The 24,717-nt window shown below is 41.4% G+C and overlaps 1 protein-coding gene across 13 annotated transcripts in view; it reads left to right on the top strand.

Moving 5' to 3' along the window:
• The window catches only part of KIF16B (kinesin family member 16B), a 367,948-nt gene that overhangs the window by 236,720 nt on the left and 106,511 nt on the right, over positions 1–24,717 (top strand). For 8 of the 13 annotated variants that reach the window (XR_005062399.2, XR_012131532.1, XR_005062400.2 and 5 more), the window contains 2 exons: positions 3,414–3,536; positions 21,032–21,121. Coding sequence is in view for 7 of the 13 variants with exons in the window: in XM_037022423.2 (XP_036878318.1) it covers positions 3,414–3,536; positions 21,032–21,121 (213 nt within the window). In the remaining 6 variants the exon portion in view is untranslated. Of the gene's footprint in view, positions 1–3,413; positions 3,537–19,368; positions 20,853–21,031; positions 21,122–24,717 lie in introns of those variants that run through there. The other 5 variants (XR_005062401.2, XM_073236949.1, XM_037022422.2 and 2 more) reach the window with 3 other exon arrangements.

Here is a 24,717-nt window from a genome sequence, read left to right as displayed (position 1 = left end):
CAAGATATTTGAAATATAGCTGCTTTCATGTAAAAAAATTTATTTTGAAGACATTTATGTTAGTTTTCCTTCCTGTCCAGTGTAAACATAGTTGAGGAGATTGTCTGGAATCTTGAGGATTCTATATTTCTCATAAAATTCACTTCAAAAGTAATTTCTAAAAATCACATTGCAGCAATGATTTGATGGAATTACATACTCTTCTGATTTTTCTGTTTATCTATTTATACTTTTGTTTAAATGTCTTCAGATCCCTAGCTCATTTTTCAGGTGTGTATTTCTATGATTCATTTCTCTACATTCATTACATTTAGTTACTATGAAATCTGAGAGATTGAAGTAAGCTGTGGTCACAGATAATAAGCAGGAACTCTGTCAATACTTCTAGTCCTCAACATGCTAACTCAGGAAGAGAGAACTGTCCTGCTGACCACAGGATTCAGGTACACTTCATGCCTGATCCTGCTGGTAGCAGTGGCAGTGTGCCCCATCTGGAACCATTTCTTGGGGTTCCCATGCAGGTGCTGGTATATAAAGGGCTGTCCTGGATTTAGGCACACTCCATAAATAAGATCTAGTCCCTCCCAGATAACTGGTCCCAGCTTCATTCATAAACTCAGTTAAATTATCAAAGTCAGGGATTTTTTTCTTTAAAGGATCTATGAGCCTTAATTTCAAGCAACTTTCTTCTCATTAGAGATATTTCAGAGTTACACATTATTAGAGAACTTTCTCACCTTAAAATGCCTCTGCAGTAACACACTGCTGGCTGTAGACTTTCTACTTTGAAAGTTAACTAATAAAAAGAGAAACTTAGGTGGCATTTGCTAACTTTAAAATGTAATCCTTCTAGAGTGGAAAAACCAAAATCTTCATTCAAAACTAAAGGTCTTAGAAGTTGCTTTGTGAATATTAACTTTGTATTCCCAGGACCTGGCATTGTGCATGGTGCTCAATATTTGATTGTATATTCTAGGGATGCCTTTAAGAAAAGGCATTTATAAAGTTAAAATTAAGTCATCATTGCTTAGTTAACAATATACCTGGGTTGTTTTGACCGTAGCCCTTCCTCAGTAAAATTCAGGACATTTGGAGAACTGTGGACATTTATAGTTTTTCCCACTCAGTGCCTCCATCATAACTGTCTCTAATCCTGCTGTAATCATCAGTTCACCTGTCTTGAGTCAGCCTCTAACCAAAGCCCCACAGGGCCAGATGCTGCCTTGTTCACAGTTGGGCTCCTGCCATATGGATGGGATTTGGTAAATATGCCCATTTCCATGGACAGTGAAACTGAGGGGCAGAGAAGATGGGTGACTCCTACTCAGAGACCACGTCTGGAGTCTCCTCTTTCCATGTCTAAGTCTTTGAAGTGAACACCACATGGAGTCTTGAGTCCGTGCTCTGACTGCTCCAGGGAAACACACAACAGTAGAGTTTCAATTCCAAGTGCGTTAAACTTGTCATCCATACCTCTTTGAGAACCTATAATGTATATGATAATACACCCTTCCTCACTTGAGAACAGATATTTCATTCCCTTTCCTTCTTCCTTCATTTCATCATTCTCGCCTCTTGATGCACAGCCTGTAATTGTACAGCGATAGCTCCTCCGTAAACCACCTGGGGTGTTAGCGTTTTGTCCAACCAGGTGGGAAGATCCAGGTTCTTCCTGAGGCCGAGTGATTCCCCACCAGCATTATCAGTTGCTCACTGCTGCTTCTCTCCATACTGCATCATTCCCCTCTGCTGAGTTGTGCTAAGCCACAGGTGTGAGGTTCAGGCATATGCCCTAACACGCACCCCAGCAAGTTGATTTCCCAAGCAATTGTCTCAGGTCTGGAAGAGATACATTTTCCTACTTGAAAAATATAGTTATTAAGTGTGACATAGAAGGTTCCAGCGTTTAGGCAGCGGAGCAAGAATTTCATGGCTAAACCATGATTTTGTAGGTCAAAGACATTTCTTAACATTAAATATGTTCTTCGAATATAAATAAAACTACTAAATTATTTCTCTGCCTTTTCACCTTTAAAGTGATAAACATTCTGTATTTCAGAAAATGTCTTTATTTACAGTTATTTAGAAATATGGTCAGTATATTGAAAGTCTTTGGCAATGCACATATTGAGAAACTCTTTAAGAATTTCCACTATGGTTTTTAACATCAGGGATAGAGTTAAATAGGCGCACCTTTACAATAAAATTAATGTTGCATGTTTGGGGTGACCAGCCATGCAGGGAAAAAAAGATGCTCTGAAGGCTTTGGTAACTTCCTATCACCAAATTGTACATCTCTAAGTCATCTAGACATCTGAGAGTTTACGCACATGGGACTGCATAGGATTTTACGTGGTTATACCTGGGTGAGGATCTAAGGGTCCAGGACCCCTTTCTGCCTGCTCAGTTTATCTCAGATGAATTAAAGTATTTCAGGTTTCAGTGTAGCAGCATAGAGGTGATGTAGGTGGACTATAGGTTTGCCTGAATTCAAGTCCTGGCTCTACCACTTACCACTGTAAAGTTACCTAACTCCCTGTCTTGGGTCTCTCATCTGATAAATAGGGTTAATGATGGCTAATATGTCATAGGATGTTCATGAGGATTAAATGAAACAGTGCTTATAAGCTGTAACTCAGTTCTTGGTATATATACTTATTCAATAAATGCTAACTATAATTGTTACTACTACTGCTTCAAAAACATATTTTATGTTTTCTAAAGCCCCAGGTTAGTGCAAATGGTGAAGATTGTTCAGAGATTTCTCCCATTCATACTCAAGAGGACTCATTTTGAGATTTATTTTTTTTCATAATACCTCTTCCTCAGGCTTCCCACCATCCAGACCATAAACATTTGTCAGAGTCAAGTTCATTATTAATCAAATGGAGCCTAAAGAAAATACTTGGTATTTATTTTAATTGTGGTTTAAGAACTCTTCACACTACACTTAGCTTACAAAAAAAAAATGCCTTGAAGTTAAAAATGAAGTACATTTGAATAAAATTTCCAGCTTATGGAGCTTTATGTACAGCAATCTGATAGTCTGTCAGATAATCAAGACTTCTCAGAAAGGAATCTGGTTTATACTGATGTTTTTTAAAAGGATATGTAATCTGTCCCTTTTTTCACTTGTTTGTATAAATTGGAAGGAACTTCAAAGCCAAACAACATTTTGAAGTGCTTTTGCCCTAATTTCATGGAATAGTACCTAAAGAAATGGCCTTTCATTATGAAGGAGACTTAGCATTTCTCTTTCAAAGGAAACCATCATTTTTCTAAATAAACCCTCCTGGTTTGATGTTCTCCCCTCTACTGGAAACGCATTTTCTCCTGCCTACACACACACAGGGTGTTAGCAGTAGAGTGATGTTGGCTTCTCTTTGTTCTCCTATCTGACGTGCCTTTGATAGCGGATGTTTTCTCGCTCTTTGGGAGCAAATCCAGACGACCTGAAGGACCCCATTAAAATTAGTATTCCACGCTACATTCTCTGTGGGCAAGGAAAGGACGAGCACTTCGAGTTCGAAGTCAAGGTAAGTAGCCCTTCTTTACTCTGGTGGACGGATGGAGGCTTGAGCCTCCTGTGTTTCCTCTGTCTTTTTTGTAAAAGGAGATAAAGCTACATGTGAACATCTTGTTTTGTAAGATACTGGTCACGTCCTTCTGTAAACGTGTGTGTGAAAGTCTAGACTGTAGCACATGGAGTGACATTGTCCCGTAGAAGTTAGTGGTGGTTAAGTCAGGCAGATGTGGATGTGCCCGTCAGGTGCGGTGACCCACTGCTCCTGTTGCCCAGGAGTTTCCTGCTTTTGGCCTTGAAGGTTCCATGCCCTGGGAAACCCTTTAGTGCCAGACAGGCCTGGACACTGGGTCTCTCAAATTCTGTAGGCTTAAGCTTGATTTTCTTACCTATAAAAATTGGAGTAATATTTATGTCCCAGAGATATTACTGCATATAAAGTGCTGAGTCTAGTGTCTGGTATATAATAAACAATAAATTATAGCTGTTGCTATTACTACTGCTATAATTATTGTTGTTTCTATTGTTATTAATTAGGAAGCCTTCCTTATCTGTTTTAGGCACTATTCATTTATCCGACTTTTCAGGAAGAGATGTGTCTATTCCCTTACACATTACATCATACTTTCCAAAATAATGACTTCATCTTATTCTAATTTGTTTCCATTGACTCATAATACTTAATTAAGTATTGCTGGCAACCATCCCCTCCTCAAGGAATTAATGATTCATTACTAATTTTCAAGGATAGGTGAGGGTCTAGGATCTAATGGATGTAATGATGTCCACCAGGGTTCCCAGTATATGGCTGCATGAGGGTGTTCTTCGAGGTGGTCTTGGTCAAGTAAATACAAGGCTAGGAATCTGGACACTGGGTTCATAAAGTATGGATTCTGCTGTGGTTTACTGAATGACCCTAAGTTTCTCACCTTCTCTGAGCCTCAATTTCCGCATTGGTAAAATGAGGAAATTGGCCCTCAGGGATCTTTCCCTTCAGGCGTGCATGTTTTTCGGTCTTCCTGGAAAAACAGTGCAAACAATGTGTATAGTGTTCTCATGTTCTTATTTCTATATACTCTTTTCCTTTTTCTCTTAAAACCTGGACATTAATTTGTATATTTGAGGTTTCTATTGAGAGTATGTGATGGCTATGTGTTAATGGTGTTTTGGAGTTCACTAGCCAGATTATGTGGTTTCTTATTAAAATGTTATCCTGTGTTCTTGATCCAGCAGTTCCCTAATACCTGACTTAATGCCTAATTCATTCTCAGGTCCTTTTCTAAGCCACTTGAAACATGTGTGTGTGTAGAGCTCCCTTTGTACATACATACAATGCTATCTATATACATGTCTACGTTGTGAAGGTGTGTTTTTATTATATGCATATTTTTAATTAGAGGATAAAAGACTGGCTTTTGCCAGCTCAAAATTTGAATTCCCCAAGACACAGATTTCATAGTGCAAGAGGACTTGATTTGAATTGGTGCACAAATTTATTTTAATACATAAATGTGTTAATAAAATATAACTCCTGTATCAATTTCATGCATAAAACTTAAGACAAGGGTAAAGATGATATTTAAATTTTTTAAAAAACTAAGTTGATTTAGTATGATCTCACTTATATGTGGAATATAAAAAAAACTTGGGGAAGTAGTCAAAAGGTACAAACTTCCAGTTAAAAAATAACTGAGTTGTAGGGATATAATGTGAAGCCTTGTGACTATAGTTAATAATGCTCTATTCTGTATTTGAAAGTTTCTATGGAAATAATCTTAAAAGTTCTCATCACAAGAAAAAAATTTATAACTATGTGTGATGATGGATGTTAACTAGACTTAATTGCAGTGATCATTTCATAATGTATACAAATAGTGACTCATGTTGTACACCTGGAACAATATGTTGTATGTCAGTTATGCCTCAGTAAAAAAAAAAAAAAACTGAGCTGATTTAAATAAAAATTGCAAACAGAAACAGTCCAGGGTGTATATAGATCTGGTGAAGATGCTATTGTAAAGGCAAGTTAGGGAAACCAAACACAGAAAAGCCAATTGGGCCTTTGAGAGTCTAGGCTTTTCCTTCAAAATATATAAAATCCCAATTCTCAAAGCCATGTTCTGAAAACATGTCCTTATTCTGCTTCCTTTTTGTACTTGTCCCAGGTGCTGTGGTCAGGTAGCACCAGGAATGGCCAGTTGGCATTTGCCTGGAGAATTCCTAGTTCTCCATGTGGGAAGGGCCCCTGATACACTAACAGGGAGGTGTGAAGTGTCCTCACAGTCTCGTAGGGACACCCAGTCGCTGAAGTATCTGGGACCAGGACTAGGACAGACATGGCAGGGAATATATTTCCTGAGCAAAACAAAAATGGCTGATCTCCAACAAAGACACAGCTGTTGGAAAAGTGCTCAGTGTACCTGTGTCCTGTCCAGTCTCCTCCAGGTAACCATGACAAGTTACAACCTTGCTGTGCTTCATCTATAAAATAGGGATAATGAAACCCACCTTGGGTTGGTATGGGGAGTGAACTTAGAACAGTGCAAAGTGCTTAGAACAGTGCCTGCTGCATACTAAGTGCTGAATAAATGTTTGATTATTAAAAATAAACAAATTTTAAGAAAGTGTAGGGATGAGTGAGATTTTACCCTTGGAATCCCTTTAATAACTTTCAATGTACAGTTGTGACTTTATGAGGGTTTTGGGTTTTCTTTTTATTGTTCATTGTCCCTCAACATTCTGAATTTTAAAGTTAAGTATGCCAACCCTTTTCCATTCATCATTTGAATATTTCGTGACTAGGCACTTTCTAGAACAAATAGTCACACTTCATAATAGTCTGGCTCCTACTAAATTATTCTCCTGAGAAGCCAGTGGCTTAGGCTAAGGCAAAATGTATTATTTTTAAAAGAATATTCTGTTTACTTTTAGATCTTTGTTGAAGTAAAATGTAATGTTACTGTATATAGATGCTTTATATTATTGCACTTTATACTTTAGAAAAATATTTGCTGCTTCTCTTTTAAAAATATCAATTTTTGTTTACCGTCTTTCTCCGTGGTGGTCTTCTGGGCTCCTAAAGGCCCTTAGCAAGGCAAGGCTGTGGCCTCTGTGAGCAGCAGGGTAGGGTGCTGACACCTGAATTAGACCCTTGGTGACTGTACCTTGTTGGTGGTCACTGCCAGTTCATTTCAGGGTTCACGCTGACTCAGGAACACGCAGGACCCCCTGGGGAAACGTCTCTGTTGGCTGAGCTGTCAGAGCCCAGAGAGCCTGGGCAGACAGACCCCAGCGCGTGCAAGTATGGCTTCCCAGAGCTCTCCTTTCAGCTTCTCCCTGACCTCTCCTCTTCTCTCTGCCTCCTGCCCTTGCCTGCCCACCCTTCCTTAGAAAGAATTTATTAGGTATCTAAGTCATTCCTTCCTCTGGGCCATTTTTACCTTAATCCCCAGTTTGGTAACTCCCATGGTTCACTGCCAAGTGAAGTAGTTGTAACCCTTGTTAAAGGAACAGTGAAGAAAAGTCTGAGGAGGGCGCAGGGCCTGGAATGTTGGGGGATGAAGGGGGATAGCAGCGGGTCTCAGATGCTCATCTTTTGGTCACTGATGGACCCTGGCAAGGTTTCCATCACTGGGCTTTAAGTGGAGAAAAAGAGAACTTTTCATTAAACTAGAATATCTTTAATTCAAAAAGACTCTCTTTTATATCTTTATTTGTGGGATTAAAAACAACTTTATTTTATGAAGTAGCTGTGAGAATAAATAAGTATAGAAGGATATTGTTTTTTGGTCACATTTAAATTTTCCAGTCAACTTTGTTGAGGCATGATTTACATAAAACAAAATGCACACATTTGAAGTGTCATTTGATGAGTTGTGACATATGTACACACCCACGTAACCTGTACCCCAATCAAGATTTAGGGCTTTTCAGTCATTCCAGAAAGTGTTTTGTGGCCTTCCATGGTCAGAGCCCATGCCCAGCTTCCAGGCAAGCACTGCCCTGCATTCTATAGCTGCAGGTGAGTTGTGTCTGCTCCAGGGTGCTGTATAAATGGGGCCAGGCAGCTTTTGCACTCTTGTGTCTGGCTTTGGAGATTCATCCATGTAGCTAAGTGTAACAGTAATTTGTATCTTTTTATTATAAATAACACCCCACTGTATGGATATATCACAGTTTGTGGGTTATTGTTTATTCTAATGTCCTTATTTGACAATACAGAATGTTGTCATCTCCATGTTGCACATCTTTACTCATCTTGAAGGACACATGCTTGGGAACCCTGGGTCAGGATATCGGATCCAGTTAGGTCCTGTTGGAACTGTGTTACTCATTTACTTCAGGAGCTATATGCCCTGCCCACGGATATTTACTTCAGGAGCTATATGCCCTGCCCACGCCAAGGGCATGCCGGTCCAGCCATGTCTCAGACAGGCAGAGACTCCTGCTTCAAATGCTGCTCTGGGATTGGTAGGTGAACTCAGTCACACTGAATCACACCTGCTGTTTCAGTTAGCTGGGATCAGGGTGTGTGGACTTAAGTTTTCAGTGACATTTCAACATGATAAAAAGATGGCCTGAGAAATCTGTGCTTAAGAGCAACAGAGGCTTCCCTTCTCATAGGTTACAGAGGTGGGTGAATGTTTACAGCATTGCTTTAAGTTCTCTGCCTTTTAACTTACAGAGTAGCATGGTAATATAAGCAAATAAGCCAACACTGGTGTATTTTTTTGAATATTCGGTTTTCTGAGAGATTTTATTCCCATAAAACCTGGAAGTGATCTTTCCAGAAGATGGTCTTCCCATGTCCCTCCCAGAGTGGTGGCATCTGCACAAGGGGCCCCACCCCACCTCCCTCCCACCCCGCCATTTGCACAGCCGAAGGATTGCCTGACAGGGTCCTGAGACCAGGGACTGACAAAGTTGTGTTACAGTACTAATGTAAGGTGGCAGAAGCAGACTGGCAGTAGGTGATGTGTTTTATTTGGTCTGAATGGGTTTTTTAAAGTTTTGAGTAAGTTGTCAGCATTTCAAGTTTCTGTTAAATGTCCCAAACCCAAGTGCTCCTATGGGCTGCCACAGATGAGGGAGTCACCTGACAGGGTGGTACACACCAATACACACCAAGTCCGACTACACGAAAGGCCCACCGACTAAATGAAGTCTCTAATTGCAGTTTGTTGAGTCAGTCTAAACACGTGTGAAGGCAGGTGGGCAGAGCACACTACCTGACCCTAGGGTCACATACAGCATTCTCCAGTCCTGTCTCTGCTGTCTCGGCTTTCCCTGGGGCTTACCAGGACCAGAACTGTGAGCACAGGACCTCAGCAGACATAGGGCACCTGGAGCCAGTGCACGCTTGCTGCATGGCAGCCCACCTAGTCAGTGGTATGCTGAACAGCCCTGGTTTTCACCAGCACTTGGTTTTGTGGGGCCAGCATGAGAACCAGGCCAGCTGTCACTAAGATTAGTCAGTTTAGAGGTGATGTAGCTGTTGGCCCAGAGTGGATGTGACGGTGACTTAACCCTTCCCGTCTCCACACTATTGTCTGTCCATCATGTTTATTCATTATGTCCTTAGTGTGCCTTACAGGTTATAGGTGTATATGGAGCATATCTTAGAAATTCAGCTGTGTCTCACAAGCCACTTCCTTACTGTTATCTGTTCTGACACATTCTGAGATTTGCCTGTATCTCATAAGCTTCTAGCTTACTTGCCAGCAGCGCTTAGCCTATCTCATGAGCTGCATCCATCCTCTGTAGAATGACAGAATGTGCTCAAATAACACAGTAGACTCACCCTGTGCTTCATGTTATCTTACACTATGGAGCCTCTAGGAGTTTTGTTCCTGACGAATCCCTATAGGTGGTTCAGTTTGCAGCCTCTCTTCAAGGGAGAGCACTAACATCTCTCAGGCACTGTCTTCATCCCAGGCACTTTGCCAGACATTTTCACAAATGTGGAAAATGTACCAAACTGGGAGTATTATTTGCATTTAATGAATTGGGAAATTATGAGTGACTCGCCCAAGCCCAATGACAAGTAAGCAGATCCAGGTACCAAATGTCCATGTCAGATCGAAGTTGAGGCCGTATTTTAGTGTTGTTCTAGACATTTCCAAATCCTTGCCTGTTTTCAAAATGTGTTATTTATGTGTGTGTGTTTTAACTTCTTATCTTGAATACTGGCCAAGTCACAGGCACTCTGTAAGTTAGGGCTGTTGCTAAGCCTTTGGTAAACCTGGAGAATTTGATGGTGGATAGATCTGCCAGGGAGCGTGAAGAAAAAATGCCCAGAAAAAGTGTAGTTTGAAAGTCGAGGCAATCACATTTATAGTCAGAAAAATTTCTCTTTATTTGGCATAACAGAAATAAGAGCCATTCCAGTCTATTAGATAAACCATGAACATATAAATCTTTTAAAAATACTCCCAACTTGATAGAATATAAATATTCAGGAGGATTTGTGTGTTGGCAGCTGAATTTCTGCTTATTGGTAACTTGATAGATTATCTCCCTGTATGTGTATAAGCTGAGACAAATGGAGGGTTACATAAGCTGTGGTCCATCTGATCCCAGTATTCAGCTTGTGTATTGTTTTCAGGCATAAGTAACAAGTGAACGAAATAACAGTAAGATTTGAAGAATCATGTTTCATCCTAAGGCTTTTTTCTGTTGTTGTTGTTTTTTTTTTAATTTTAAGCACCCTTCCCACTCATTGAGAACCCTGCCTTTTGCTGAAAAAAATTTTAAAAAACCAAACACTTCCTTCCCCCATTTTCATACAAAGCAACTTGATTGTTTACATTGCCTTTACTTGCGCAGTTGTGTTTATCTTCACAGAGTAAATGCGGCACATGTGAGAAATGACAGGGAGGAAATGATATCGAGTTCCAAGCACAGAAGAAAAGCATTCAGCTCCTTGCGGTCATACCTTGAATTTCCACTTGTTCTTCCCTATGAAAATATATTTCCTCTTCCTTTAATTTCCAAATTTGGGGGGTTTTACATCTCTTCCTAGACAGAAAGTTTGTTTTCTAATCACAAAATGGTTTGTGCTCGCTTTTTGCAGCTGCTGCCCGTGGAATAGTACGTAAGAAAAGCCCTTTCTTTAGGAGTCTAATCACAGTGCCAGGAGCTAGCACTTACTAAGGGCACAAACACTCTGCTAGTTGTTTCACATGTTTTTAGTTCATCTGTAGGTCAGGTGTCAGGAGTCCATTTACAGATGGGGAAACTGAGGCCTGGAGGAGTTTCCATAATTTTGCCAAAGCCACCCAGCTACATAGTGACTGGGGTAAAGTCAGGCTCCAAGTCTGTCTTATGCCAGCACGTTCCACAATTCTGTTATCCAGAGACGGCTGGTAGATAGTCTGCCTTCCGTGCTTTGCCGCTGAATATCTGGGTATTTTGAAGGAAAAGTGCTTGGCTGCCATTCTCACAATTTCCCACAGTTTTAAAGTAGAATAATTCCCCTGTGCGAGGGGAAGGGAGAAGTACTTTTTAGTGATGATCTTGGATTTGAAAGGCATCCATCATATCAGAATCACAGGGTCTTTTTGCATTCTTTCAAATGACCTCCCAACTGCTATGTGAAGTGAGTGTACTAAAATAAATGGTGTTATCCTGTTGTGAAGGTGCTGAAGGAGGCTGGCATTTTGGTCAGGTAGAAAACCCTGTTTGGTTTTACATTTCTTTATAGATACGGAGAGTGTGGTGTAACCTGGCAGTCAGCTGCCCGGCTCCTTTCTTCTGTCCCCATGGCAGATGCAGACCAGGTTCAGGAGCCAAAGGATCCGAGGCACTTTCTGTGCTCATTGTTGATGCAGCTGCACAGAGGATTCTGGGGAGTTTCCTGGATAATGAGGCTGAATAACCCAACATCTGCACGGGTCTCCCTCTCACAGGAATCTGCCTTTCCCAAACTCCATGCACCTCCCATCCATGCCACTGATGAACAGGGCAGCTCTAGGACTGGCCCTCAGAGTCCTCTACCCTCCACAGTGCACCTGCTCCTCTTGCTGGGCCCTCCTTCCCTCAGGAGCCATTGACTGGAATTTCTGTAGCTGGTGGAGCTTTTGGGTCACGGGGCCCACTGCCTCGGACGGGATGCCTGCTCGGTTCAGGAGCTCATGCAGTTGGTGGATGTGGACAAAGGCTAGCTGTCCCCCTGCCTCAGTGCCCTGGACAGTTGCTGGTGTAGTTTTTCTTCTGTGTCCACTTGGCTGCAGAGCTTAGCCCTCTGCAGTCTGGGTTTCCCAGACTGAAAGGTTTCTGAACTTCCCTGAAGTTTCCCTGATGGAACCAGAGAAAGAGGTACCATGCATATCTCAGAGCAAAATGACTGAAATACCCCATTAGATAATTATGTTTTTCCAAAAGCACCACATTCTCTCTCCTTCCTAGGTAACCTGTGGGAGCACCAGCTGCTGCCCCTTGCTGAGCGAGCGACTCACTTCCAGCCCACATTCTTGGCTTTTGTCCCCAGGTTTGCATAGCCAAAGGACTATGATACTCAGAAACAAGGGGCCTGCACCTTACTGGCAGTGTAAGACATCTTTCGTTTCTCAATGTTTCCAGGCATCTCACACCCACGTGCACTTGATGCTCCTAGCAGATCAGCAGATGCCTCTCTCCAAGAGGACTCTAGTAAAGGACCCTTCTTTGTTTCACAGCTCTTTCCCTCTCCCTTACCTCCTGTAATGCCTATTTTAAACACTTGGAACAGTATGGGTGAGTCCAAAAAGGACTGACATGTAGATCATTCCACTGCCCACATTTCAGGATGGAAAGGGAATTGGAAACTGTAGTAGCAAAGTGTTTCTTGAAAAGCTACTCTGGGCTCTACTGTCTCCATTATTTATTCATTTATTACTTAACATATATGAATTTAATACCAGTAACATTTCTTTTTTGTGGGTTGTTTTGTTTTGTTTTGTTTAAAGACCATACGAGAAGTATCAAGACACTGAGAAACAGAAAATATGAAAAGGCAGCTCACTTAGGGTAAAGTCCACTACGTGCAGGGAGAGAAACCTGCAGACAAGCAGAACAGTGCAGGACCAAGGGCATCACAAAGGACAGGCAGGGAGACCTGCTGTATTGTTTACCTGAGGTAGATGGGAGGACAGCAGCAGGTGGAAATGAGAGACAGGTCATTCTAGGCGATGGAGACACCAGGGCCTGAGGTCAGGCAGGCACAACGGGTGTATCGGTAATAGGAGGTAGTAAGTTTGAGGCCTACCTTGGGGAGAGGCTCTCCTTTCAGGCAGATGCAAATAAGGACAATCAAGTGAAGATGAACGTAGCACCATGTTGAGATGGGCTGAAAGGTGCACAGGCAGTTAGTCTAATCATCTGTTAAACAAGATCATTGTCCATGAGGATTGAAAATCTAGAACAGTTTGAAATGCTCCTCACAGAGTTGTAATTTGGAAGGATGTCCAAGTGTAAGTGACCCTGCTAAGAACAAATAGAGTAAATTTCATGTAAATGAATTTTGACTCCTTCAAGGGCTGTCCCAGCTGTGCTGGGTGGCACACAGGAGAAAGCTGATACCATAGGCTGACTGATTTGGGGGATTTTTCTGATGCGGCCCCTTCAGAAGGTGTAGAGCTGGGGATTTTGGGGTGCTGGTTCCCCAGTGATAGGGAGACTGACCTGGTGTCCAGCCTGGGCCTGTAGATGAGAGCAGAAGAGAAGAGGTGAGCTAGGAGACCAGAAGTTAGGAGCAATCACGGTGAAGATAGTCAACAGATTCAGGACATGTGGGTTGAGCAAGCTTATTGGAAATCTGAAGGTGCCTGTGCTGTCTATCCTCAGAAATATGTGTCAGTGTTAGAGGTGGACCAGAGCAAGGAGTTCTGGCTGGCAGGCTGTGATCACAGCAGGATATCACCATGATTAATGGGCTGTTGGTTTCCACTACCACTTCCAGTTTAATTCCATTTGCAGCAGTTGTCTGAAGAGATCTTAATTAAGTATAATGCACTGATGCGTGCTATTATACAAATTCAAATATTTGTAATATTTTTCATGTTTCCGTAAACATGTTCGTAGTAATGGTGCTGCCTAAGACTGTATTTTGCAAAAAGTCTGACGTAACTTTTTTTAATATGTATTAGGTTGGTATTAGACCACTTCCTCCAAACTATTACTAAATGCAAGAAATTTTATTTTTATATACATGCAGTAGCTCCTCAAAATGTTAAAAATAAACGTTGTTGAAGAGCACTCTACAAGTAACTTCACATTGGGGCCAGTTAGAATATTTTGTTTTGCATGAAAAACTGTTGATTCTCCTTACACAGGTAGATATACGTAAGTGAATACGTACTGATAACAGATCTTAAAATCAATGATCCTTAAACCAGCAAAATATAGATATAACATAAATTTTTAGAAAGCACTCAATTGAGAATTATTTATAAGTAAATGCAGTTCATCTTGTGGACATGTTTATGGTGTATAAGTTGCACTTGATCGTTTTATGGCTCAGATAAGAGAGATTTGTATCAGCAGAACTGTTCAGTGAGAGAAAAGTAATGAATTTGCTCCTCAAAGATATGCAGTAATGATGTCCTACATTCTTAGCTTTGAAGGAAATGATTGAATACTTTCATCTGACTTATTTTTTGTAGTGATGTTTGTCCATTCCTTCTGCAATCAACACGTCATCCCATTCCCAGTTTTAATCTGGGGCAAAACAGGACTCCAATATATATTTCTCCTTTCTCTGTATTTTTTCCAAATATCACATGTGCCATTTCCCCAGCTATAGGCATGAGGGTGTCTCCATTTTAGAGAAGGGGTGTGACCGTTTCCATGGAGAGATGGCACCTATGGGTGCCCGCCATGTCTGTTATGATCCCTGATGATCTCCCGTCTTCATCTTCATTTTCCTCATTTTATTTACATGTTGATAGACCAGTGATTTATTTTATATATAAAGTAGGAAGTTTGAACCTTTGTAATCCCTGTATTTAACCTAGATTCAGGTGAAAATCTCAAAGTATAAATCTCTATGCCTCACCATAAATTTGTGTTACAGATATGTTGAGAATGCACCATATTTTGAGTGCAATTAAAAAAAATTGTACTATTATTATGTGACTAATTCAAATAATCTTTGATTCATGTGAACCTCAAAGAAACCACCAGAACAGAGAAGGTGGAACCAAGCTATTTTGATCTGTGCCAAGTCTGGAATCCTTACCTTATTTGAAAAGCAAAATAATCGTAAATACATTTCTCAGAAAACTACCAGCATCAGATGTGGTTCCTGGCACATGTTTGTTCAAGTAATGTTTATTTTTACGGTGGAAGTCCTCCCTCCTCTACTCCAGTTAATGCCAAAGGCTCATTCCCTAAAAGTGTTTAAAATCTTGTAGGGTAGAGGATATTTATATATAAGTTAATTAGCACATGAATTAAATAATGAATATTCTGTGATGTGTGCTGTGATCAGAATATGAGCTACATTCCAAGGAATCATGGAAGAGGGAGTTATTCTCCAGAGGGAACGGAGTAGGTGTGGGGCATCGCTGAGGGAGGGAGTGATGTGTGGCGCTAGCCTGGAGGCTGAGCAGCAGCTCTCCCATCCTAGACTGGGGTACCTGCCCTCAGAAGACCCTGCAGCAGACCAACCGACATACCTTATTTCTGTGTTGGCAAGTTGTCTGCAGTGAGATTTTTTATCCACTGGGAGCTTGTGTTAGAAGGGTGGCATTAGGTCAGCCTGCAAGAGGACAAATGCCACGTGAAGGGATCTGGCCTCGGGAGGGGGCTGTGGGAAGGTAGTAGAATCCCTATCTGATTTGGGGACAACACCACTACAGCAAGGCTGCTCATGCTTTAACCTGCATCAGAATCCCCTGGAAGGTTTGTTAAAACATCAATTGCCAGACCCCACCAGGAGTTTTTGGTTAAGTAAATGTGGATAAGACCTGAGAATTTACTAACATGTTCCCCAGTGAAGCTGATGCTGCTGGTCAGGCATGACACTTTGAGAACCAGTGGCTTAGACCATAGGTTGAAATATTGAAGGCAGAATCATTGTGATAATATGTATGTGGGTTTACTAAAACATCAATTAACAGATAAGGCAACAAAATATATCATTACCCAGAATGTGCCAGTAATGATTGTCCTGTTCAACACTTTGGAGTAATTATATCCATAGTATTAATGGTTCCAGAAAGTTCCCTTCCTCTTCATTAATGGTGGGACTCTTGGAGTCACTAGTATAACACAATGAAGAAAAGATTCCTCTGATACCTTTACTGACCTCATTAAACCCAGTTCAGAGGAAAACATGTACAAAGAAAGCCTTGGATAGCCCTCTCTGTCCTCCCCCTGCTCTGCACATCCACTGTGGTAGCATCCCACATCCCACTGTAAACACGGGGGGCTGATATCAGGAAAGCAGAAGGAAGTGTGTGGATGGTTTTTGAGAGTCTCTCTCATGGATTTCATCTCCTTGCTGGCTTGTCATCTTGTGCCCAAATGCCCTTGATTCTAGTGCCCTGGGAATCACTTAGCCATGCCGTGTCCTCCCCAGCATTTGGCATGTGCAAGTCAGAGGAATTAGTATCCCTTATATAAAGCCATTGTTCTGGGGCCACTGTGGGAAAGAAGGATGAAACCCCAAATCATGAGGTAGGTTTGAAGTAGCTGTTTCATTAGAGATTTCAAAAATGACCCAACATTAATGAGCTGTGAAAGCAGCAGAGAGAAGAGCCGCAGGCCAAAGCCCCATAGGCTGAGTGTGCAGGTACCTTACCCTTCTCCTAGTTTGGCTTGAGGCTGCCTCTTCTATTCTTGTTCATTGTCACTAACAGCCTGAGTATATGTAGGGCAGGTCCAATTTGGAGCTCCATCTTCCAGCTCGTCATTTCAGATGCCAATGATGGTTTAAGTACTCTTATGACATGCAGCTAAAACCAGCTAAAAATCCCATCTTTCTTGGAGCTGACATTCCAGTGGAGAAGAGAGATACAAAAAAAAAAAAGTATATAAATAAATACATACCATGTTAGGTAGTAAGAAAAATCACATACAAAGTCCCTGAGGCCATACTTACTGTGTAGCATGACTAATATATTCTAGATAAGCACAGAGGCCAGAGTGAGCAAAGGAGAAAGTCACAAGAGATGAGGCCAAGGAGGAGACAAATCATAGAAATCCTTATAGATCTGTGAAAGAACTTGAACTTGTACCCTAAGGGAGATATGAGAGACACCTTGGGAGGATGTCCCTTTTGAGCAAAAGACGTGGCCTCATCTGATTTTATTTTTAACAAGATCACGTAGGCTGCTGTGTTGAGAAAGAAATGAAAGGGAAGTCAGGTAAAAGGGACAAAAGCAGAAGCAAGAAGACCAACTAGGAGGCTCTTAAAAATAATTTAGGTAAGAGATAATGATGGCTGAGACCAAGATATTATACCAGGGGTGATGTGAGAAGAGGTCAAATTCTTGTCATGGAGTTTGGCAGAAAGGATTTGCCGATGGATTGGATGTGAGGTGTGAGAGAAAGAGGAGCATCAGGGATGATGCCAAAGTGTGTGGATGTAACAAGTAGAAGAATGACATCTTCAGTTACTGAGATGGGAAATCAGAGAGGAGAGCAAGTTTGGGTGCGGTTAATTTTGGTAAGTTTAGCCATGTTAAATTTGAGATTCAATTAGATGTCCAAGGAGGTGGACATATGAAGGAGGCAGTGGGATTAGCATTTGGGAAATCATAAGCATAGAAATTTAATCTATGAGGTGGGATGAGCTAACCAAAGGAGGAGTGCAGGTGGAAAATAAAACATGTTATCACTGAGCCCTGGGACACCTCTGATGTTTAGAGGTCAGGGAGATGACGAGAAATCCCAGCAAAGAAAACTAAGGTGACAGAGTTACAGCAACCTGGAAGCCAAATGAAAAAAAAAAAGCTGTTACAAAGAGGAGGTATCAGCTACATCAAGTCCTGCAGATAGACAAGTAAAATCAAGACCAAAAATTAACCAGTGGATTAGAAGTATGGAGGTTATCGATGACCTTGGTAAGAGCAGTTTGAGTGGAAAGGTGAGCAGTTTGGAGCAGATTCAAGAAGAAAGAAACTGATAACATCAAGAACAAGTTCTTTCAAAGAGTTTTGTTATAATGGGAAGGAAAGAAATGAAGAGGTAATTGGAAGGGGAAAGGAGGCCAAGATGGGAGTTTAGGATGAGAGAAATAATAGCTTGTTCAGAAGTTGAGATGATCTGGTGGAGAATGGGAATGTGTGGTGCAGAAGTGAAGACTGCTTGTTGCAGTGTCCTTCAGAAGCAAGAGGGAGTGGAATCCAGTGTTGAAGAGGAGGATTTGGCCAACTGGTAGCAGTGATACACGTTTTGTGCTAGTAACAGGAGAAAAGATGAGGCACAGGGCAGGTTGTAGCAGGGAGCAGACTTGTTTGGGGGTGCTTGTGGAGATATTCTTTAATTGCTTGCATTTTCTGAGTGAAGTAGGAATTAAGATTATTACCTGAGCATGAGAACAGGGAAAGGTGACAAAGACTTGAAGAGAAAGATGGCATAAACTATTTAGAAATCTAAGAGAGAATGGAGTTGGGAAACGTGATTTGGCTGGTGAGAGGCATCCAGGATGACTTGAAAGTGGTGATGGTGACTCCAAAGTGAGACCAAGCCAGCCATTTGGTGCCGTGTCTTTCTTCAGCAGCGTACAGCTAGGCCAGTACAGGCTGTGGGTGAACATGCCGTTGGATCTAATCAGGGTCATGGTTAGCTTCACCCACGGGATTTCAAGGGCAGGACAAAGAGATCTGAGGTTGAATTCAAGGGAGTGAGTCAATTCGGTGACTGCCCATGGTTACCAAGTCAGTTGAGGAAGGAACTGGGGCAGAAGTCAAGGAACAGGAACTCAGTATTGGAGGGGTCATCTGTTGGTGAATGGAAATGCCAAGATTCAAGGCAGTAATCTGTGTTGGAATCCACAGTGTTGGAGCAGATGACTGAGCAAAAGGTAAGACATTTGAGGAATTCAGGAAGTGGTGACCATGTTGAATTTACACCTGCAAGAAAGATGGGTAGAGTGGCAGGATCTGAAGGCATGAGCTTCACAGAGGAGAGGGAGTTTGGGAAGGATAAAGGACCAATGGCTTGAAAGTTGGATGGAGCAAGAATGTCTACCCACTTTCCTGCACAATGGGATGAAGCATGTGGAGAACAGTCCCTACTTGAGAGGCTGCAGAGGAAGTAGTTCCTCAGGGGAGAGCCTGCTTTTACCCAGAGTGAATATGAAGGGGATATTCCCAGAGGACAGTGAAAATCTAGGGGATGTTGGTGATGACTGGCCGAGTGCAAGAGGTATAGTGGAAGCAGTCAGAGAGCCAGGGAGCACTAGAATGTGAGGAATGAGGGAGACTGAAGCCGCTGTGGTGACTTTCTGTGGAATCCAAAGGCCTATACATGAGCATCCTGCATCTTACTGCTCCCAGGGCAAGGTGTGATTCTGTCAGCTTTCTGGTCTTCCCTACCAAGTAGCCATATTGCTCCCACTCTTCCATTTCTTTCTTTGACATTCAGCTTGTGTCCAGCCAACGTGCTGTATCGCTGTGCTCTTACCCTGAGGAAGCCTTCACACCCCTGCTGATAGTGCAGCTCTGCTCCCAGTGCCTCAGTGGGGTCCTCTGGGGAGGAGAGAACCAGAGAGAAGGCTCCTCCCAGCTTAGATGCTAGGAACAGTGTTCCCCAAGCTTGAGTGACTTGCATGCCATCTTTAAAAACTTAGAACTGCAGAGAATCTACTATTTTTACTTAAGGACTTTTTTTGTAAATATACTTACCGTTTTTCCTTATAGAAATAGCTTTTCAAAGGAAACTCATAAGAAGAACCCTACTACAATTAAAAAATTATCTTCAATAATGTATACAGAACCAGAATGATGAAAATAAAGTGTACCCAAAATGTATCTCATCTGCCACTTTGGGAAATGAGTGAATCAGAATGGCTGCCACTCCAGATGTACTCTGCCTCCCGAAGCTATCCACATGGTTGTTCTTCCCACCACTGTTCTACTCTCCTACTGACCCCCTGTGAGGTCATCATTGTGCTTGAGAAGGGCATTATCTAACATGTGGGTAAGATTCCCCATTCAGGGGCATGGCCCATGCAGAGGCCCTGCAGTGGAGAGGAATCTGTGCATTCAGGGAGCAGGGCCTCTCTCTAAGGGAAGAGAGGCTTGAGGTGAAGCTGCTGTAGACAGTCAGTTAAAAATTAAAAATTTAGGCCATTTTCTAGGATCAGCATGAAGCTGCTAGGGGATTGTTAAGGTGGGAGGTGGAATGGTCAGATTTAAGTTTTAAGAAACTCCCCTTGTCGACTGCAGAGAAAGGATTGGAGGGGGCCAGTGTAGATGTAGACAGCTGGGAGGGGTCCTGGCAGAGGCCATATGAGACCTGATGGCCTAGGGTAAGAGGGTGATGGCAGCAAAGGATGGAAGAATGGAGCTCTAAGAAACTTTTAGGAGGGAAAGGGAGCAAGACCTAGTGCTTGCTCACTGTGGGCATGTTAGCAGGGAGCGGGCATCAGGATGGCTGCCATGTCTGGCAGAGCTTGGGGGATGGTGGTGAAATGCATGGATGAACTGCACCAGAGAACACTAGGGTTCAGACTAGGCAGAACACATGATCTTCGATTTTAGACAGTTGACTCTGAAATTTCACCAAGTTGGGTACATGCATCTGGGGCTTGGAAGAAAGGTGGGGACTGAGATGGCAACTTGAGGCTTGTTGGCTTATGCTTTAGGTATGGTTGTCAAGGCTGGTGGTATCCACCAGCTGCTCCTGGTCACTGTCACTTTAGTATTTCATCTGACATGTGCCAGAATTTCTACCCAAGTCAGCTCATTATACAGGAACAGTGAATTACATTGCCAGGTGTAGGCTAGATGGAGAATTCTTCTTATAAAATAAAGCAGAATATTTTGTGTGTTTTTGAATAACAATTGAGATGCAGAAAGATTTTTTTCTCATTTTTCACTTTGCCTTTCCTCCCCTCCTTTCTCCTTCTACCACCACCTCCTCTTCCTCTTCCTCATCCTTTCTTTTCCTATGCTTCTCCTCTGGTTTTCCTCTCTTTTGACCACTGTGATGGCATCTGGTAGCTTACACTGACGTACTGTATGGACACATCACTATTAACAGAAGGCCACACTGTGGGATTTTCTTTCTACAACCCACGTGCAGGGTGAAGGGACACTTTACTTTAAGCCATAGGAGGTGACTATCAGCCCCTCAGTATGTGTAGGCACATGCTGCTTACAACCAGATTTGGGAGCCAGAGGTGAGTGCTTACAATTACTATTTATAAGTCTTCCTTTATGCAGCTAGATTAATGTTTTCAATTCTGGAGAAATTTTACATGCTAATCACTTTGTTAATTTTTTAATTATTATTTTTTTAATATTAAGTCACTTTTTCCTCTAATTAATGCTGATTTATTTTGATTTTCCTGGTTAATAGATTACTGTCCTAGATGAGACATGGACCGTATTCAGGCGTTACAGTCGTTTTCGAGAAATGCATAAAACATTGAAGTTAAAGTACGCAGAGGTAAGTTATGAAATAATTATCTCCAGTTAAGAACATTTGTTTTATTAAGTAAATAAGCTGACTGCAGTATTGATGCTCCCCCCTCTAAGTATTGCTCATTAGTGTCACCAAGTTTTATTTCAATTACTCATCTGTCAAAGATAGCTTTTTAATTTTTGCCCTTTGTTCCATCTCTATGCTACACAATTTTATTCTACACATTTTATGAACACAAGATTTTGAAAGTGATAGGAAAGTGACAGTCCATGAATTCTATCCTTTTCATGAATTTTATGATGAATTTTCATTAAATGTATTTTAATTATGATTTCTCAACTGAGACCTAGTAATATATAGTAATAAGTTCTTCAGTATAGATATGTCCTTTTTTCTCTTAAAAAAGACTGCATGAATGCTTAGACTTCTATTTAATTAATTTAGATCATCAAACATGGAGGGAATTTAGATAATAAATATAGAATAATCTACAAAGAGCAAGGAGGCATTTCATTCATCTGATTAGAAGCCAGAATGTATTGATATATTAGTAATCTTTTTCTTTCAGACAAAAACTAGTTTTTTAAATACTTTTAAGCTAAGAAAGGCATTCCTGAAATTAATGTATATCTTCTAAGTGGATGTATTATTGTTATTTTGACTATTTATTCATTTTTACTTGTAACTAAAGGAAACCTTGTATAGGCACAGCTGTTTGGGAATATTGGATTTCAACTGACTGAAAATCAATCAATATTCTCTATCTAATTAGGCTGCTTTCTCTAAGTCTTGTTTTTCAGTACTATTTTTATAGTGTCATGTGATTTCTAAAAGAAAATTTAGACATTTGTCCCTGATTTGGTTCACATTATATAACTAATATTTCCTTAGCATCTCCATGCCTTCCATTCTTTCTTTTCTGATATGCAATATAAGGAGAGAAATAGCTTTTATAAATATAATGGTTCCTTAATGTGTAGAAGAATCTTAAGTCCATGTAAAATAGAGCTATCTCTGAAATTCTGTTCCTAGGCTCTATCATAATAGTATTTTATTAAAATTGAAGAAGGTTCAGGTATGAATTACAGCTCATTGCTTCCAAGAGGCTTCAGTTCCAGAAGTAACTGCAGCAAAATTGTTACTAAGTTTGTGTCTGCAGTTTACTTTTCACATCCCAAGTTAATATTAACAATGAAAAATGGAAGTTTTGTGTACGTATTAAATGTACAGAGCAACTGGTTTTTAAATTGAGCTTTGCAACACATTAGCTCCTTGGTTTTAAGTTTATACATCAGTACTTCAATAATGTTACAGGTTTTCATATTAACATACCACATGAATAGATGGTAAAAAAAGCAGTTTACTTGAAACAAAAGGACACAAACTTTGCCAGAATTTTGTCTATATGTTTCTATATATTTTATTTATAACATATACTTTATATATTTATATGTTATTTGCATATATGTACATATATATATATATAATTCCATGATTTATTTACTATCAGTTCTTTCAATACCATTAGCTCAATGCCATTTTATTTAAGCCTATTTTTCTAGATTCTAGTAGTACAGTAGTAGATGAGAACAAAAGTATCTTCTCTTACACATTTTAAATTCATACAGGGGTACACTGACAATAAACAAGGAAAACATAATACATAACTAACAATTAAGAAGAAAGCATGCACGTGGCAGTTATCATTTTAATTTAGGTACATACCTTATAGGAAGAATACTGATCAAATGTCATGGGGAAGGATTAAAGATGTTGGAATAGGAAGGCAAGATGGAAACCCCCTCCCAAAAACACATAAAAGAGGAAAATATAGCAAATACAGCTAGACCTGAAAATGACCTGAAGACTGCAGAACAGACCCCCCCTACACCTGAGGAAGAAGAGAGGACACAAGAAATGGTGAGGTGGCAAAGCCAAGATCAAACGGGACCAAGCCCTACCCCCCATACCAGCCTAAGATAGGATAAAGAGGACAGGACGGGGAGGGGATAGGAGCTGAGGAGCGCTGCCTACCTGGCCCTGGAGATCTGCTCTGGGATCCTGGGCCCAGATTATATTGGTTTCTGGTGAGTAGTGGGTTGGACAGCAGGGGCAGGCAGAGCACTCTGGGAGGCTGAGACTCCAGCCAGTGTATAGGGCAGGCATGCTCCACCAGTCCCAAGACCCAAAGCAGAGGTGGCGATGTGAAAGTCTTGCCAGCAGTGGGAGAGGTCCCAGAGGTGACCTCTCCTCAGAAGAAAAGGCAGGTGAACCGTACCTCCCCAGCCCTTCCTCGGCCCAACAAATGAGGAACTCTTGGGAGCCCCAGATGTTTGTTCCATACCCCTGGCTGGCAACACAACCCCAAGGCTCCTCCCTGCATGCACTGCCAGGAGCCAACCCTCTTGGCCCAGCAGCAGCATCAGACTTTGCTGCCTGGCAGGTGGAGGGAGACTCTCCCAGCTTGCTTGGCTCTGTTTCAGCCCAACCATGGAGGTGCCTGGAGGAGCCAGCTTCAAGAGCTCCTTCCTCCCTGCAGGTATCCAAACCCAGCTGCAGCCCTGCCATTCCTGCAGGCCAAGCAGAGGGTGGCCTTTCCCACAATGAGTTCAACTGAGATCCTGAGCTGATCACAAAGGCAGCAGCTCAAGCAAACTTCCCACCCAGGCTTAGACCCTACAGAAGCCAGACAGGAGAGCACCCACCCACAGCAAACCAACAATTGGGGCCCCTGAGAAATAGAACCTGGCACTAGAGAATAAGGAGTCTTGAGCTTCTGGGTACCACAGCACACCTTCTTCACAAAGCTATTGCACTTTAGACCAGACAGCATAGCAGAGACATCTAATACAAAGGAAGAAACCCAGAATCCCTGACAGAATAAATAGGAAGAGGAATTTGATCAAATCAAAACTACAAGACAGAACCCTAGAAAAAGGGCTAAATGAAACAGAGATCACCAATCTTCTTGATAAATATTTCAAAATAAAAGTCATAAACATGCTCACAAATTTACAGAAAAGTATTAAAGCTCTCAGAGAGAACTTCAACAAAGAGGTAGAAAACCTGAAAAGGAGCTACTCAGAGCCGAAGAATACAGTATCTGAAATGAAACATACAATGGAGGGATTTAAAATTAGATTAGATCATGTAGAGACAGTAAATGAAATAGAAATTAGAAACAGGAAAATAAAGAAGCTGAGGAACAAAGAGAAAAAAGGATCTCTAGGAAAGAAAGAATGATAGGAGAGCTATGTGACCAATCCAAATGAAACAATATTCTCATAATAGGGATACCAGAAGGAGAAGAGAAAGAAAAAGGGGTATAAAGTCTCTTTAAGGAAGTAACTGTTGAAAACTTCCCCAATCTGGGAAAGGAAATAAGACACTGAGGTCATGGAAGCACAGAAATCCCCTAACAAATGGAGCCCCAGCAAGACAACACCAAGACATATAATAAAAATGGCAAAGATCAAGGATAAGGAGAGAGTGTTGAAAGCAGCCGAAGAGAGAAAAAAGGATTACTTATAAAAGAAACCTCATAAGGCTATTAGCAGACTTCTCAACTGAAACTCTTCAGGCCAGAAAGAAGTGACATGATATAGTTAATGTACTGGAAC

The sequence above is a fragment of the Manis javanica genome, chromosome 5 (genome assembly GCF_040802235.1).
Source record: "Manis javanica isolate MJ-LG chromosome 5, MJ_LKY, whole genome shotgun sequence".
NCBI lineage: Eukaryota > Metazoa > Chordata > Mammalia > Pholidota > Manidae > Manis > Manis javanica.
Note: the sequence above shows the minus strand (reverse complement) of the source record. Positions and strands in the feature narration are given on the sequence as shown.